This window comes from Magallana gigas, chromosome 6, assembly GCF_963853765.1.
Source record: "Magallana gigas chromosome 6, xbMagGiga1.1, whole genome shotgun sequence".
Taxonomy (NCBI): domain Eukaryota; kingdom Metazoa; phylum Mollusca; class Bivalvia; order Ostreida; family Ostreidae; genus Magallana; species Magallana gigas.
The window spans coordinates 18,429,105-18,444,183 of NC_088858.1; the positions used below are offsets into that span (position 1 = coordinate 18,429,105).

Below are 15,079 nucleotides of genomic sequence, written 5' to 3' on the forward strand. Positions count from 1 at the left end.
GTAAGAAGTCAGAATGTCAGAATGTCAGATTATTAATCTCCGTATGAAATCTGTTTTCGTTCCTAAGAATTTTTCTAGGTAAAGAACGATGATTTGTCAAGATTTTTTTGGGTTTATTTTAACAAATGAAGTAAAGAGGTATACTTTTTGACATGCATGTGTATTTTTATTAAGGCTTATAAACCATTTGCTACAAAATGTTTAAAATTTTTTAAAAACTTTTCTAATGTACATTTTCATAAAGCACTATACCTTGCAATATGAAAATGATTTATTTGAATGCTTTGTTTGAATGCCTTGTGTGGTTTTCATATGCTCAAAAATTGATGGTCAACATAATCATCATATAAAGAAGAGATTACGCACTGTTCAGAGAATACTATATTTCATTGTCAGAGATTAAATCTAAAAATATATACCATATTTAACAACGTTTTGTGTTAAGAGCATATATAAGAACAATAAATAAAAAGATTAAAGTTCTACCTAAAAAAAATTAAGTTTATTTGTGAGAGTTACCTCTCCTTAAAATCCCCAAAGATGCAGCATCTACTACAAAAATCTATTAGAGACTTTTGTTTTTTAGTGAACAGACTATAATTCTTGGCCAATCTTTCTGAACGTTGATTCTAAATGATGTAGAGAAGGCATGATGGTGAAATCTTCTTTGCTTTGTTTTCGTAAATGACATTGATTGATGCAAGTTATATCAAAGTATCAGCATTCAATTTTCTGTTATACAGAAGTCTATGAACTAAAAATACTTTTTAGTAGTAAATGTCTGCTTTGAAATTAATCTGTAATTCACGAACTGGCAGATTTGCTAGCTGATGCAAAACTTTGCAGTCCCCAAGTGCATCATTTGCAAAATATGTGATTTTCAAAGTGCTAAAACAAAACTTTCTTAATAGAACTCTTTAAGATCTAAAAATAATTCTCTAAATAACTCCAAAGTGTCACAAAATTCACGAAAGCATTTTTTGGATGTTGTCTTTGTTATCAGAGTATCAATGAACCCATAAGTTAATATTTGTCATAATGATAACAACTTAGGACAGACTATAGGGTTAACAAACCTCTGCTAATACAACTCACATGCCGAAAGCCAAGTTAGCACTTTACCACTATAGTATTGCTTATTATAAAATTTTGTGCTCCATCACATAAATTAATACTGCCCAAAAAAACCCCAAATTTTTAACATATAGTTCTTACTTATAAACGTGTGTTCAAGATAAATTGAAATACACAAGAAAAGTACATTCTAATAGACTTTCTGATGACCATGTTATTTTATAAAAGATATAACAATTGAATACAACTGCTACAATTGTTATGAAAAATCTACTTACATAAGTTTCAAAAAGAGAGAGAAAATAGTTTCAACATTCAAATTCAATTAAATATTTTGTTATGAACAGTAGTTTTGTCTGCCTTAACAAATCTTCCTAGAGATAGAGAACCGCGTTTGTCTTTAAAGGTTTCTAGTGACCATAGGCCGATGTAAGATGTACATGCCACAAATGGTGAGTATTTAGAAAAATCGTTGAGCATATTCCAGTTTGTTCGCGTCGTTTTTATTAAAGTCAATCCACAGTTAAACAAATATAAAGAAGAAGGAACAATCTATTTCCCATTAACTCTCATTGTATTAAGTGAATGAATTTGCTTGTGTTTTTACAGGCATGTTTTACAACTCTATCACTTTTCATATTGGATTGTAATAAACAACAAGCATAGATGGCATGTTCGCTGTGTGATTTGACATTATAAAAATGTTAAATGTCAAAGTGTTTTTCAATGCGTTTTTGAAACACAATAAAACACCTTTACTCGGGTTAGAATGAAGTATCCATTTGCAAGCAATCCATATAATTTTCACAGCGTTCAGTGATTCTTGGAGAGATCGATGCGAGTTATTTTAACATGAGCGTTGTATCATCTGCGAGAAAAAAAATCCTGGAATATGTATGTTATCCATCAGTACTACATTAATAAAATTGCAAACACTAAACACTATCATTAATATATATAGGTAACATTAAGACAATGAATAATACATTGAAGAATTTCAAAGATATCGGAGTTTGCTGTAGCAAGTACACCAGATTTTTTTTTTTCACAATAACAGTCTTTAGGAATTCGCCACAGTGTATTTTCAATTCCGATATCATATGATTAATATAGAGGACCAATAGTGTAAACCAACTTTTATGCAAGAAATTTTTCGCAAAGTTAGCGAGAGCCCTGTCGTCGCAAATATTTTTCGCCGCGAACCAGTCCTTTGTCTATAGTTTTTATAACAATTTAGGTCTGGATACGGCTTGGTCGCGAACATTAGTCGTTGCGAACCAGTTTATTGGCAGTTAATCGCGAAATAAAGTCGCCGCTAATAAAAATTGGTTTACAGTATGCCATTTTCCATCGAACGCTTTTCGTTATCAAGGAAGGTGCAAAAGACTGGAGAACCTCTAGTATTATAATAGAAATGTTTTTTAAAAATGCAACAAGCAGGAGTGGCATCATTTTAACACCAAATTGCGTACCAAACATTAATCAGGACCCCTTCCAACAGATGATAGGTATCAAAATCATTTTCGTAATAAATCAATGATAAAACTACTTTTATTTTTTACGTTAATACACCCAAGTTACTGGAAAACAATTATTTTCATGATAAGTTAACAAAAGTTTGTTTATTCAAACGATCAAAATAATTCAAAAGTATTGTCAATGTCAAACGTTCGATTGTCTTGTGTATGGAAATAATGAACGCATAATTATCTTTATGTCTGGAAGTTCTATTTTAAATTACTCGTAGTTTAGATATCACAATATATTTCCACAGGGAATTCATTTGGTTTTTCTTTTAATTTTCAAACACAGACGTCATAAAATATATACCTGTATAAATAAATAACGAATGATGCTTCATTACATAATTAAAAGTATGGTAGCAAATGACAGAATCAAATTTTGTGTTTCAATATAAGCATAACTTAACAGCTGTATGTATACCACGCATGATAAAATATACATATTTCGTTATTTACGTAACCATATAAATGATGCAAAATGAGTCAACTTATTTAGATTTTATCTATGGACATGACCAGTTTGTCACTAGTTTTATCTCACTGATATCTCTGGTCGTCTGGTTGATCTGTTGATTTTTCGCCATCACAACTCTGTAACTGAACAATAAACTTGATTAATAGTCTTGCTAAAATTTATAGAATGGTTAAAATACATAACGTTATTTTCTGTAATCTCTTACGGGTTTTCACGGGCATAAAACAATTATAACTTACGACTGGTCCTTGATAGCAACGATAACAGTTGACTTGGGATCACGTTTGTAACATTTATTAATTCTTTCATTAACTTCCCTCGAATAGGGACTCCACTTTCCTTCACAATCTTTCCACCACCATTGATTTATTGCACATGTAAATGTTGGTCCATCTGTCTCAATATCTGGTGTTGCGTTTTCAACAACACTGTTGTTTTTAAAATACTTTCCTTTGGTAACATGCAAGATTGGTCTGTTCACTGAATCAAAGGACGACGTTTTTACGGATTCCGAATTTTTCTCAGATAATGAATTTATTGTAGACGAGCTATTGCCATCTGTGCAGTTATTACTCTCATCGACGTCTACTTGTGCTCCATCACGGGAGTCAAAAGGTGTCTTTTTCACATGGTCCTGAAGAAATTTGATAGCTTCCGGCGAGAATGGATCACTGTGTCAATTAATATTCTTAGAAAACAATATCAAACTATTGATGTGTTTTACAATAAGTTAACTTGTCCCCCGTTTTCGTTCAAAAGCTCAATATAAAATTATTCAGAATTCGGTGACATTGCACGTAGTTTGATTTATTTATCCAATCACTTATTTATATTTTAATCAATTTGCTGAATTATTTCCACATGCATAAAATTACCTTATTTCGAGGTCAAAACATCCATCAGCTCCAAACTTATAATTACTTATTAAACCGTGTTGCCATCGCACCTACAATTAAATTTTCCGTATTTTCTTGGCTAATCTCCGAACATTGATTGTATTTTGGTAAAAGTTGCTATATACAAATGCACTGAATAGCATACATACAAACACTACTCCAGAGCTGTGTACTGAAATTACCGATCCGATATTTCCAGCACCGCCATCTTGGCTACCCCAGATCCAATCTTTGCCTACAAAAATAATATTCTGTCACAAGATAATTCATTAGCTTTTCCGAGATTTTGATCACTATTCAACAGTGAAAATGAAATTTTCTCATTTTTTTAAAAACACTAAATAAAAAAAAATGCATTTTATTTACTAAAATATGATGTCATTTAAGTGAAAAAACACTCGTGTGGAACATTCATTACTGCGAGAGAAGTTAGTAATCTTGAAAGCCTCGCGTTGTTCAAAATGAAATATCTTCAAATATATTTCTTTAAACATACATTTAAGAACTTGTAAACTTAAAACTAATTTGGTATACATAAATCAGTTAAATGAAATTAACATTCCCAATTAAACAAGAAATAGATGCGTATGAAAAGCTTTACCTCTAGTTACAAGACATCCAGTGGCTATCAATTCGTTAACCAAAATGCGTGGTTCACTGCAGAGTTGTACATCATATTTATTATTACATTTACTTTTAGTCCCAAATCTGTAATCTGACTTGATGCCGTTATCCCATTCCACGAGCAGCGTTCCTGTTTTTAGAGAAACAAAAGAACAACTATCTGCGCGGTGATGAACTCATCTAAAATATTTTTTGTAAACAGAGCACGAAGAACTTTTCTTTCAAACAATAACTTGCATAATTACCTTTGATCACCAAAATTTAGTAAAATATAATTAATATTTTAGTAAATTGTAGTACACAAGATTTACAATTTCTGTACATTATAATAGATAACAGTAAATCAAAGATCATAAACATTAGAAAATTAATTACCAGATCTTGATCTCAAGATCTAGTTAATGATTTTAAAATGTCATTTTGGTGCTAGATCTATTATGCAGTTTCAAAATTATTTGATATATGTCTTTTCCCGGACTTAAAGACTAAAAAGAATTCTATAAAAGCTATAAAATTTTCTTGACATTCCATTTAAATTCTAAAAAGGTAAAACATTTCTTTTTGTTCTTGTTTTAAGTTTGTGTAGTTTGGTTGGTTCGAACCCGCCACCTGCTCCACTGAACCAAGTTCGTTTTAACATACATAACATTGTTTTTCTATGTTCTTGAGATTAAGAGCAGTATTTGTTCATCGTAGTAATTTGCAGATATTTGGCTTAGGGGTATTTTAATTCTGGAATCAGTCATTGTAACCCCTCGACAAAAGTTAGCCAACAAATTAAACGTTTCCCTTAATTTTTTGCTTTAATTTTAGCTCTATTTTCAGAGATTTTGTATGAAGATTTTACAATGTATCCAATCCGTTGAAGCTGTTTATACAGAGTTTTTTTTCCATAAGATATTCGTCCGCCTGTACCCGTTCATTTCGACTTCAATTACATGGACACCGATTGGCCCTCTTATAGATTCGATTATCGTTGTTCAGTCTTTACATTAATAAATGTCCAAATATGTCTTGTCCTATTTTCAGTGTTTGTGCCTATTTGGTATTAGAACAGGAAATGATTTATAATCGGCTGAGCAAAGCAAAAGAGACATAAATTCCGAAATCAATTTATTGTAGTTATAAAGAGGAGGTCAAGTACATCATGTAGGTCGTTTTTAGAGAGATTGTAGGCATTTCAGATATATTTCCTCGTCAAAAACTACAAGATTTGTGGCTGTTTTTCTATGAATTTCATTAAAAATGACATATTCAAAACACGACTTTTTCGTGTTTTATTCAAATCTAAGCCCTGATACACCTTCAAAATACCAAACTATATTTATTAAGCACCATTCAAGAAATTTGTACATTCCCTTCATTTCCTAGATTTTGACCTTGAGCATTTAACCCACTACAAAAGAAAAGTTTACCCAAAGTCGTAAACATGATATTGTGACAAAAATATATTTTATCGTATTCTGTTTTTTAAAGCAAATCCATCTATACAATTCATTATGAATAAAAAAAATCAAGTATTGCCTATCGGATATTTTTGTTGTATGTCTTACGACTTTTTGTTTTACAAATTATATAATCATCTAATAATTCCTGTATTCGCTTCTATTTCCTTCCTAAGAATCAAGTTATTAAATGCAACACTTGCGTTTCACTGCAGACGACGCTACGGAACATAAACAATGTATGCTAATAAGCCAATCTAATCCGATTGCCTCAAAACGATCTAACTAAATAATCTGCATATTTTCCTCAGGCTTTTCTGGGCTATATGATTATTGAACTACTTACAAAGATTCAAAGTATAATCAACCTCTACCCAACTTACTGTAGACTGTGGGTTTAAACAAACTATTCCGTTTGCTACCACTGTGCTACAACAGCCAACAATAAATTCACCAAAACGCGGTCAGCTGAAAATCACCAAGACACTATCGGGTCACCAAAACACAAGATACAGCAATATGTTTAAGAACTGAGTGGTCTAGCGAACAATTTGATTTCCGGCTCTGTTCAAAGCCCCGTTCTGTAGCATTTTAACCAAAGCGTTTCCCCAGAATAGCAGTCGAGTCGTTCATAGCTTGAAGACGGACTAATACTGATAGGGAGGTTGTGTAAATACCCAACAAGTTCATATCGATTGGTCTAATCGTACAAACATTTCTCTTGTGTATACGTTAGGCACCAAATGATCAGAGAAAAAGACACCTGATGGGCTAAACACATGATACATTTTAATTTGGAAGTAAAATCGTTGCATGTGATTCAAAAGACACATGGAAATACTAATGACTAATATACAATGATAAAAAAAAGATATTCTGATTAATTGGATCATTTTAGTAAATGAGAGTAAAAATAAGTATACTTTAGAGAAATAACTTAATGACAGTGCAAATCAAATTGAAGTTTTTTTTCCAATTTTCAAAATTTAAATATTCATTATCTCTTATGCGGTAAAATTTCTTCGGCATGTCGCTTTCAGCATTACGGATTTTATGTTTACCTTCTTTAAGATGGCTAACAATAGTACCAGGACCATAGTTGTCGTGATCGTCATACCTCCAGTCCCGTCCTCTTCTAACCCTCGAGCCTAAACGAGGCATTTGAGGGTATTTCTCCTCATGAGGCGACTCCATCTTATCCTCAATCTCATCTTCCATACTAGATACCGACTGGTATAAGTATTTCCTCAAACAAATGTCAATAATGTCTTTCTGTATGCAAAAATGGTACTTTTACTTAAAAAAAGAAGCATTTGTTAATGCATTCATGAATTATTTCAAGAATATGTATATGATTCTAGAAATTATCTGTTGTAACAAAATAAAAAATTGTCAGCGAAAAAACCCAGACTATCTGTTCCAATACAAAAGCCGTGCAATATGTTAATATTAAATACGTAGCGTAAAATTTCGCACGGTTATCTTTTTGTAAATGTGGTTAGGCAAAAATGTCTGCTTGACTAGACATTGGTATTATTTCGGATTCCTACACACATTTCTTTAAAAAACCCATCTTATTTATCTAGACAAATAGTATTTAAATGCTGCTTTATATTCATACTGATAGGTTTCAAAAACGGAAACAATATTTCCAGGTTTATGTCAATGTGTAACCTGAATAGAATTATCATTCGTTAATAAATAAACCAATATATTTTCAATGAAGTGTGTATAAAATTATTTCTGAAAATATAATATTTTGAAGAACGCTAGGCCTTCCTACATTACTTCTCTAGCAATAATGAAATGTTTAATGGAGGGTTTCATCACTTTACCGGCAACAATTAGAACTTACTAGTATATGCTTGTGTACCCACCTGGTCCATTTCTGTGAAGATTTTGTCAGGAAACTTACAGGCTAATGATGTCAGAATTCTTTCATTGTCATTGCAATCATTTTCCATTGTAAACGACAGCATTGAGGCTGTTCTCTATATCAAAAATTAAAAAGAATTGAAAACATAAATCAGGGTTGCTATCAATATTTTCTCAACTATTTACTGTTTAAATATACTATTCAAAATAATGCGTCATCTGAATGATTAAAAAAATTAATTTTATCGTTTAACAACGTAGAACAGTTTTCAATCTTTTATTAATCGCTTCGCGGTTTATACATGTTATGCTATGCTCGTAGGTAAAATCATGATGTTCTGTATTTTAAGTTAACAGAAATAATTTATCCCTCCTGTTAAACGATAACTTAAATATATTTTTGTTCGACAATTATAAATACCGAAGTTAAAAAAATACAGCAACATGAAAATGTAGAAATGTACGTTTGAAGACTTTCCATTCAATTTAAAGTACATTTCCCGTTTCGAGATTTTAATTGTTTCTCATATTCTATCTGTATGAATTAATGTGATAATTTAGGAATGATTATAGTAGATGAGGATATCCTAACTTTAAATGCTTTTAAGTTTAAATGCTCTTAAGTCTAAGTTGATCTTAAGATGTTCGATTCCTAACCTTTTTCTTAAGTCATATCTTAAGAACACACTTGGGGCATATCATAGGAAAGTCTCATGAATGTGTTTGCTGGTCCTGAGATAATTAAGGTTACTTGAAAAAAGTCTCGCTGGTGAGTCAAGGTAACGTACGGCAATATAAACATAAAACGAGTCAAATTGAAATTTAATGTATGATTATCTATCTTCAGTCAAATCAAAACGTATTGAAATTATTCACCGATATTGTTGAATATTGCATGAATAAACTTTCGTAAATGTCCGATAAACAATGTCAACCCGTGCACGCAAGGATCAAGGTCTAGTAAGTATTTAAATTGCTAAATACTAGTGTAAAACATAATGTTAAACAAGTATGGAACATAAACTATAAATCCATGATATAAAATACCTATATTTTAAGATAACTTAAAAATTTGGAATGTTATCCAATTTTGTTGGATATTTATCTATAAAAAAACCCATCCAACTTCCTCGTTTTTATATTCACGATTGTCCCTCCAAAAATTAATACTTCCTGAAAGTGACATCTTGCTGTTTAAATATCCAATGTATAAAGTACTTCAAATCTCAAGGCATACATTGTGTTGAAAGTGGATGCGTGTTTAAAGCAGACTATATGAACTATTTGAATTAAAATGACTTATCAAAGATAACAATTTATAGCACGATAAATGTATATTTCAATAAAATCTGATTACGTCCATTCCCGGGAAATACCTTAATTTTTCACTAAGGAATGACCCTGTGCGTGTAACTAAGTATTGATTTCATGAATAATTAAAGTAGCGGAATCAAGTTTAATCTGGTATATTCCATCCATTTTAATACCGTTCTATTTCTATGATGTTTAGTGCTTAATTTGTTTGATATAAATATTGAAAATCTTCTCGCATAACCAGAGGTTATCAAAATGCAAATTGTGCTGGTTTTCGTAAAAATGATAAAAACATGTGCGGGATAGCTACATTTACTGACTGTAACGAACACAATGTAAGTTTTTGAAAATAAATACAATGTAAATTCAAGTGTAAAATTTATTTCCGAGTGTTGAAATAAAAAACTTAATAAAATTATTGATATCAAAATTTGGAGTTTTAAACTTAAGTACGCATAAGTCACAAGCAATTACAAAGATTCAAAATAGTTTGCAGAGAAGTACTAAGTTTGAAATCTAAATTAATTAATAAAATATTTAGCCACGTTATATCCCATGATAGCTTTTGCATGTTATGGATTCTAGGTATTTTATATAGATCTTCTTGTTTCCAAAAATGTCACAAATGTATGTATTGGTTACATGTTTAGGATTTTACATCTTTTTTAAATCTGCAATAGAGAGAAGCCTTGCTCTCATTGTGTTCGGTCCATGTAACATGAAGATAATGAAAGCATATTCAAATATCTTCAGGATGAAAAAGAGAATATATAAGAGGATAACACTTGATTAAAAGGTACCTAAAATAACTTTTTCACAATCATAAAAAAACACAATTTGTGTGTCGTCAGCAATGACTGAACATTGCCATTAATCCTTCATTTATTCATTATTGTATTTTAGTTACGTCATAAGACGATTTATGTTTAATGATAATTATCCTATTAATTGTCATAATATTTGTATCATTTTAAACACTGCCACTCAGAAATGAATAAAAATATATTCCTACCTTCTAGTGAATTAAACTATGTATAATCATATAAATGGAAATGTTGTCCACTGATATATTTCTGTAAAATATGTTCCTAGGGGTAGATGCTACAGCAAGGTATATTAGTAGAAAAAATTATATCGAGGTCCCTTGGATTCCTGTTACAAAAGTGTCTGGAGTTAATATCTACAGGAACTTTTCATTTTGTGTTTTTGTTCTATATTCAATCCATACATTCATAATCTAAAAAAGTAATATAGTTGTTTCCCTAAAGAGAATAAATAAAAACCATAGAATGATATGAATAAAAATATATGCAATATGCCTCAGCTTAAAAGCCTAGAAATGCAAATTCAAGACCCCTATATTTCTTTGTGTAATTGTCACTTCTCATACTACAAAAGATATTAGAATAAAACTTTTTATACGCCTTTTACTTTGATTTGAGTTGATTTTGTTTAATTGTCAATAGTGAGTTCTCTTATACTACAAAAGATATTAGAATTAAACTTTTTATACCCCTTTTACTTTGATTTGACTTGATTTTTTCGGGCAATAAGTTTTAAGAATACGATGCTTATCAAATTAAAAAAAAATTCAGATAGGTTTATTATAGTTCCCAAGCAGCCATTCACATGAAACTACATGGCATATTCGATATATTGATTGCTGATGTATAAAGTTGTGCTACCAGTTTAAATTATATTCCATTGAATATCTAATTCGAACAAAGTGTTATTGACAAGGACAAAGAAAAAAGAAAAAAACACAAATATGGCAATGCATAAAGTCTTACTATATTGAGCGAGTATTTTGCAAACTGTCTTGCTTCTGATGCACACACAATCTTTCCACCACGTGACTGGCCGCTTATGAACTCTAATGTTGTCTAAAATAATGAAATGAGTAAATCATTTTAAAAACTCATTGGTTATATCGTTCACATGAATAACTCACCCAATGTGATGTAATGGATTGCGTTAAAATTGTAGACTATAGGTTCTTCAAAAAATCACTCCCTCGAGCTCCTTTTTACGATTATCTAAAATCTATTGACAATTTTCTTCAGGTTTGTTTGAATAGTTTATAAATTAGTTTGCTGTCAATAAATGACACAAATGTTTGGTATCATTTATTCAGAAAAAAAATTGAATTTTTTTTCTTATCAATAATTTGACTCGTCATTAGCCCCTTTGTAATCCTAAATGTTTAAAGAATACATAATATAAAAGGAAATTTTTGTAAGTACTTTCATCTTAATTGACTATTTGGTGCCAAAGAATAGTTTTGAAATGAAAACACCTCACCATGTTTCATTATTAAGTATTTGGGTAAAAGGATGGTCATTAAAAACCCAACTTTGAAGACCATTTCCAGACCCAGGGTTTTAGTGCAAACTTGAGTTGTTTAATTGATAAACAACGACAACATATTAAATGCTTGGATTGGAAAAACACCAAGCAAAATTGGACAAGAAAAGCTTACCTGTCCCTTCTTCTAAAATGAGCTAACAGAAGGAGATCAACATACCTAATTACTATATATAAAAAATAGATATAATACCATATCAGGATTCCTTCCAACAGGAATACAGAAAATTGGAGATATTTTACCGATTGATCTCGTCAATTGCAGCAAATGATCTGTATCCTATTAAAAATAAAAAAACAAAACAAAGCCAAAAAATAATAATAAAAGAATAACTTCCAAACAAATCCCAACCCCACAAAAACAAAGAACACCCCTTAACGAAGAAATGATAATTATCTCAACTAAATGTGTTTATAATTATCAAAATGTAAGGAACTATACTCAGAAAGAAAAAAAGCATTAGATATAACCTACATGGTTATTAATAGAAAATTTATATAAGAGGATATTGTTTACGTTTTCAGTTTCATCTAGAGGACTGTCTTCAACAAATGCGCTTGCAAGATTTGTAAAACTCGTTGGTCGTCCATCCGAAATGAAAATTATTCTTGGGTGCAAACAAAAAGCTCCGATTCTGTGGATGCGATCTAATATAGAATATTTTATATTTCCCCTAAGGGTACGTTTAATGTGTGCAATTATTAATAAATTTCAATTTAATATTAATATTGATCAATTCAGACGCTCCATCAATCACTGAATTACATGCAATAGGGATAAACAGGGATTAATTGAAAAACCTGACATTCATGGTAAATTTGAAGAAGACCACATACCTCCTCCATATTTTACACATGCAAGGGACAGGAAAAATGCTGCTGTTAAAGGGGACGATCCTCCAAACTCAACTTCATCTGAATTATATATCATTGTTTATAGAACTATCTTAAAACTCTCTTATTGATGTACATGTATACATATAAAATATTACATATAAGACGAAGCGCTAAAATTAGTTTTTAACATAGAAGATGATGGATATTTGAAAATGATTTTACCGACCTAATGAATGTTTGATATCTTCATAATGACTGGAATAATGACGTAGAAACTTTGTTTGTCGTCCACACACAATAACAGCGACGTTCTCCTTTATGTCTTGTGTTGCATACTCTAAAACGATTGCTTTGAGATATGAATAATTATCCTTGCCAAACTCATTATGTGATTGTATTCTTTGCTTTGAAAACCCACTATTAACATACCGTCAATGATAATACTAAACATTTCCTTCATTTGTGCGAAGCCATCTTTTCCCAAACTTGACGATGTATCCAATATAAAAACATTACACGGACTCCTTACATTTTGATAACCAACTCCACAGTCTAAAAGTATTAAAACACTCTTATATACTTAAAATGTTGAATTAAAAGGTTTCACTGAATACATAATAGGTGTTACTTACTCTTTTTCGCTTCAAGAACGGCTTGCGAATTCCAGTATTCCTGTGCATGATTGAAATCCATTTATAATGACGTACGATCAGATACCTTACTGCTATTGTATGATCAAGAACAGGAAGTTTATGGATAAACATTTGATTTGTCTGTAAAAAAAATCATAAAAATTAAGGGGAATGAAAAGCTAATAGACTGCAAATATCTGCGTACATTGTATACGACAAATACAAAATATAGGATTAAGATCTAAATCAAATGTTTAAAACCACTAAAATACTTATGCATGGTTTATTTGAGGAAACTCATAAATAAACACTTTTGACAATTATATAAAAATGTCCTTGTTTAAACATTAAGTTTAAGTGCTAAAGAATTTTAGCTAACCTGAACCCAGGTTTAATCTGAAAATTTGTAAGTCCGATTATTAATTTTCCCATTCCCTTAGTATTTGTACGTATACCATCCCTAAGTTTATCCGTTAAAAGGTAGTAATTAAGGGCCTTACTAAGTGGAGTGTCTTCATTGATTCATTTACAATTGGCATTGTTTAGAAGCAAACTTTTAAAAAAGATACACGTAGTTAACATAGAAGTAAAATGTTTCAAGTTTCTTTCCAACCATGGCTGCAGAGCTTAGTGCAAAACATTATCGATCGATGCTAATTTTAAAGACTTAAATATTCTCAACAGTGGCACCACTTTTAAAGGGGCATGGTCACACTTTTGGTCAAATTTTATTTTTCTGTTTTTATTATTTGCAATGCTTTAGGAATGTATTTCTAATGATCAAATCAAATTTAGGTGCCAGTCGTTTAGTTTTAAGCAAGAAACAGGACTCACAATTCTTCGTCGTGTAAACAAGGCTCGTGCCCTGTTTTTGTGTACATAGGTTCAATATACAGTGCTGCTATCCTGAAAGTTGACAAGGATAGGATAGGATAGGATGCAGGATGCACGATACATGATAGAAATATAAAAGTTAAGTTCTATCCTATCCTATCCTATCCTATCCTGCATCCTGTAGCCAATCAGATTCGAGTATAAATTTCAGAGTTATCTTGCGAAACGAAAATTGGCTAAACAATGTATTTTCAGTGTCAATTTAATACGTTTTACAAGTTAAACCATTTAAGAATAATTATTATATCAAGAACGGGGTGCATAACATTAATGCGCGCTAAAATGTCGGCGCTACATCTTTGTCAATTCGTACGCAAGGACGGAGTTACTGCGAGAATTCGTTGCAACATTTGATAACGTCAGAAATAGATTTCTGTATTTACTTCATTTAAAGTCTGCAAATTAATAAAAGCTTGAATTTATAAACGACTTATTCGGCATTTTAAAAGATAAACATGTATTCAAGAATCAGACAGTGATTCACGTTTCATATAATTTCTTCGATGCCCAATAACAGGGACGCATATTTCTGTCCGATATTAACCTGAACATATCGAATTAATAAATGTTAGCTAGCTATAAATGCTTAAGAATTTATACTTTAAAAATAACTCCGAGTGGTTTCACTATAAACGATATAAACTTCCTAAAGGAATTATTTATTTTCAGATCGTGTTTACATTTATCGCCGAACGAATCGCTCGAATAATGAGAATTACGCTCAGTTATATGTGATAATAAAATAATTTGATAAAAATATGTGACTAAACAGTTCCTCAATAAGTGCATCGAAGGTATTTATCTGTTTTTCATGCATAAATATATTTAAATCAAAAATCTAATCGCTTACCTGTTTGTTTACGTTATTATGTCCATCCCGCGTACGATTTAATTTTACCGTAGCACAGGTAAGTAAGTTATCCCGCTCGATGAATATTCGGTTTTAAGATTTAATTATTCATTTTGAGTACTACATTAATTGATTAAATCATTTTATTTTTAAAGTTCGTTTCATTTAACTTGCATTCCTATATTTTGAAAGTATGGGATAGGATAGGATAGGATAGAGCTTATTTGCAGGATAGGATGCAGGATACAGGATATAGGATAGGATAGGATAGTTTTG

General features: G+C 30.9%; 1 protein-coding gene across 8 annotated transcripts; it reads right to left on the bottom strand.

Moving 5' to 3' along the window:
* Positions 1 to 2,152: 2,152 nt before the first annotated feature.
* Positions 2,153 to 13,295, bottom strand: LOC105331062 (uncharacterized). 8 transcript variants are annotated; one of them, XM_034467677.2, is made up of 14 exons: positions 13,060 to 13,291; positions 12,857 to 12,979; positions 12,654 to 12,764; positions 12,428 to 12,505; positions 12,108 to 12,238; positions 11,784 to 11,870; positions 11,017 to 11,109; positions 7,915 to 8,028; positions 7,099 to 7,309; positions 4,570 to 4,722; positions 4,118 to 4,203; positions 3,948 to 4,018; positions 3,312 to 3,743; positions 2,153 to 3,188 (listed from the first exon to the last, which is right to left on the bottom strand). In XM_034467677.2, exons 1-14 carry the CDS (start codon positions 13,118 to 13,120, stop codon positions 3,101 to 3,103), a joined length of 1,839 nt encoding a protein of 612 aa, XP_034323568.2. In that variant the 5' UTR covers positions 13,121 to 13,291; the 3' UTR covers positions 2,153 to 3,100. The 8 variants fall into 8 exon arrangements, with proteins under 8 accessions (XP_034323568.2, XP_034323567.2, XP_065943550.1 ...); XM_034467676.2 differs by having other exon boundaries at positions 2,153 to 3,194; positions 13,060 to 13,287; XM_066087478.1 differs by lacking the exon at positions 12,857 to 12,979 and having other exon boundaries at positions 2,153 to 3,194; positions 13,060 to 13,289.
* Between the last annotated feature and the right edge of the window lie 1,784 nt (positions 13,296 to 15,079).

Bases quoted from the DNA above. Each gene is read 5' to 3' on its own strand.
- LOC105331062 (XM_034467676.2), bottom strand. From the start codon at position 13,120: ATGGATTTCAATCATGCACAGGAATACTGGAATTCGCAAGCCGTTCTT. The intron at 12,239-12,427 runs GTATGTGGTCTT...ATTCTATATTAG, and splicing joins ATGTGTAAAATATGGAGGAG to ATCGCATCCACAGAATCGGA. The intron at 4,723-7,098 runs GTAAACATAAAA...CTCTAAAAACAG, and splicing joins TGTTAGCCATCTTAAAGAAG to GAACGCTGCTCGTGGAATGG.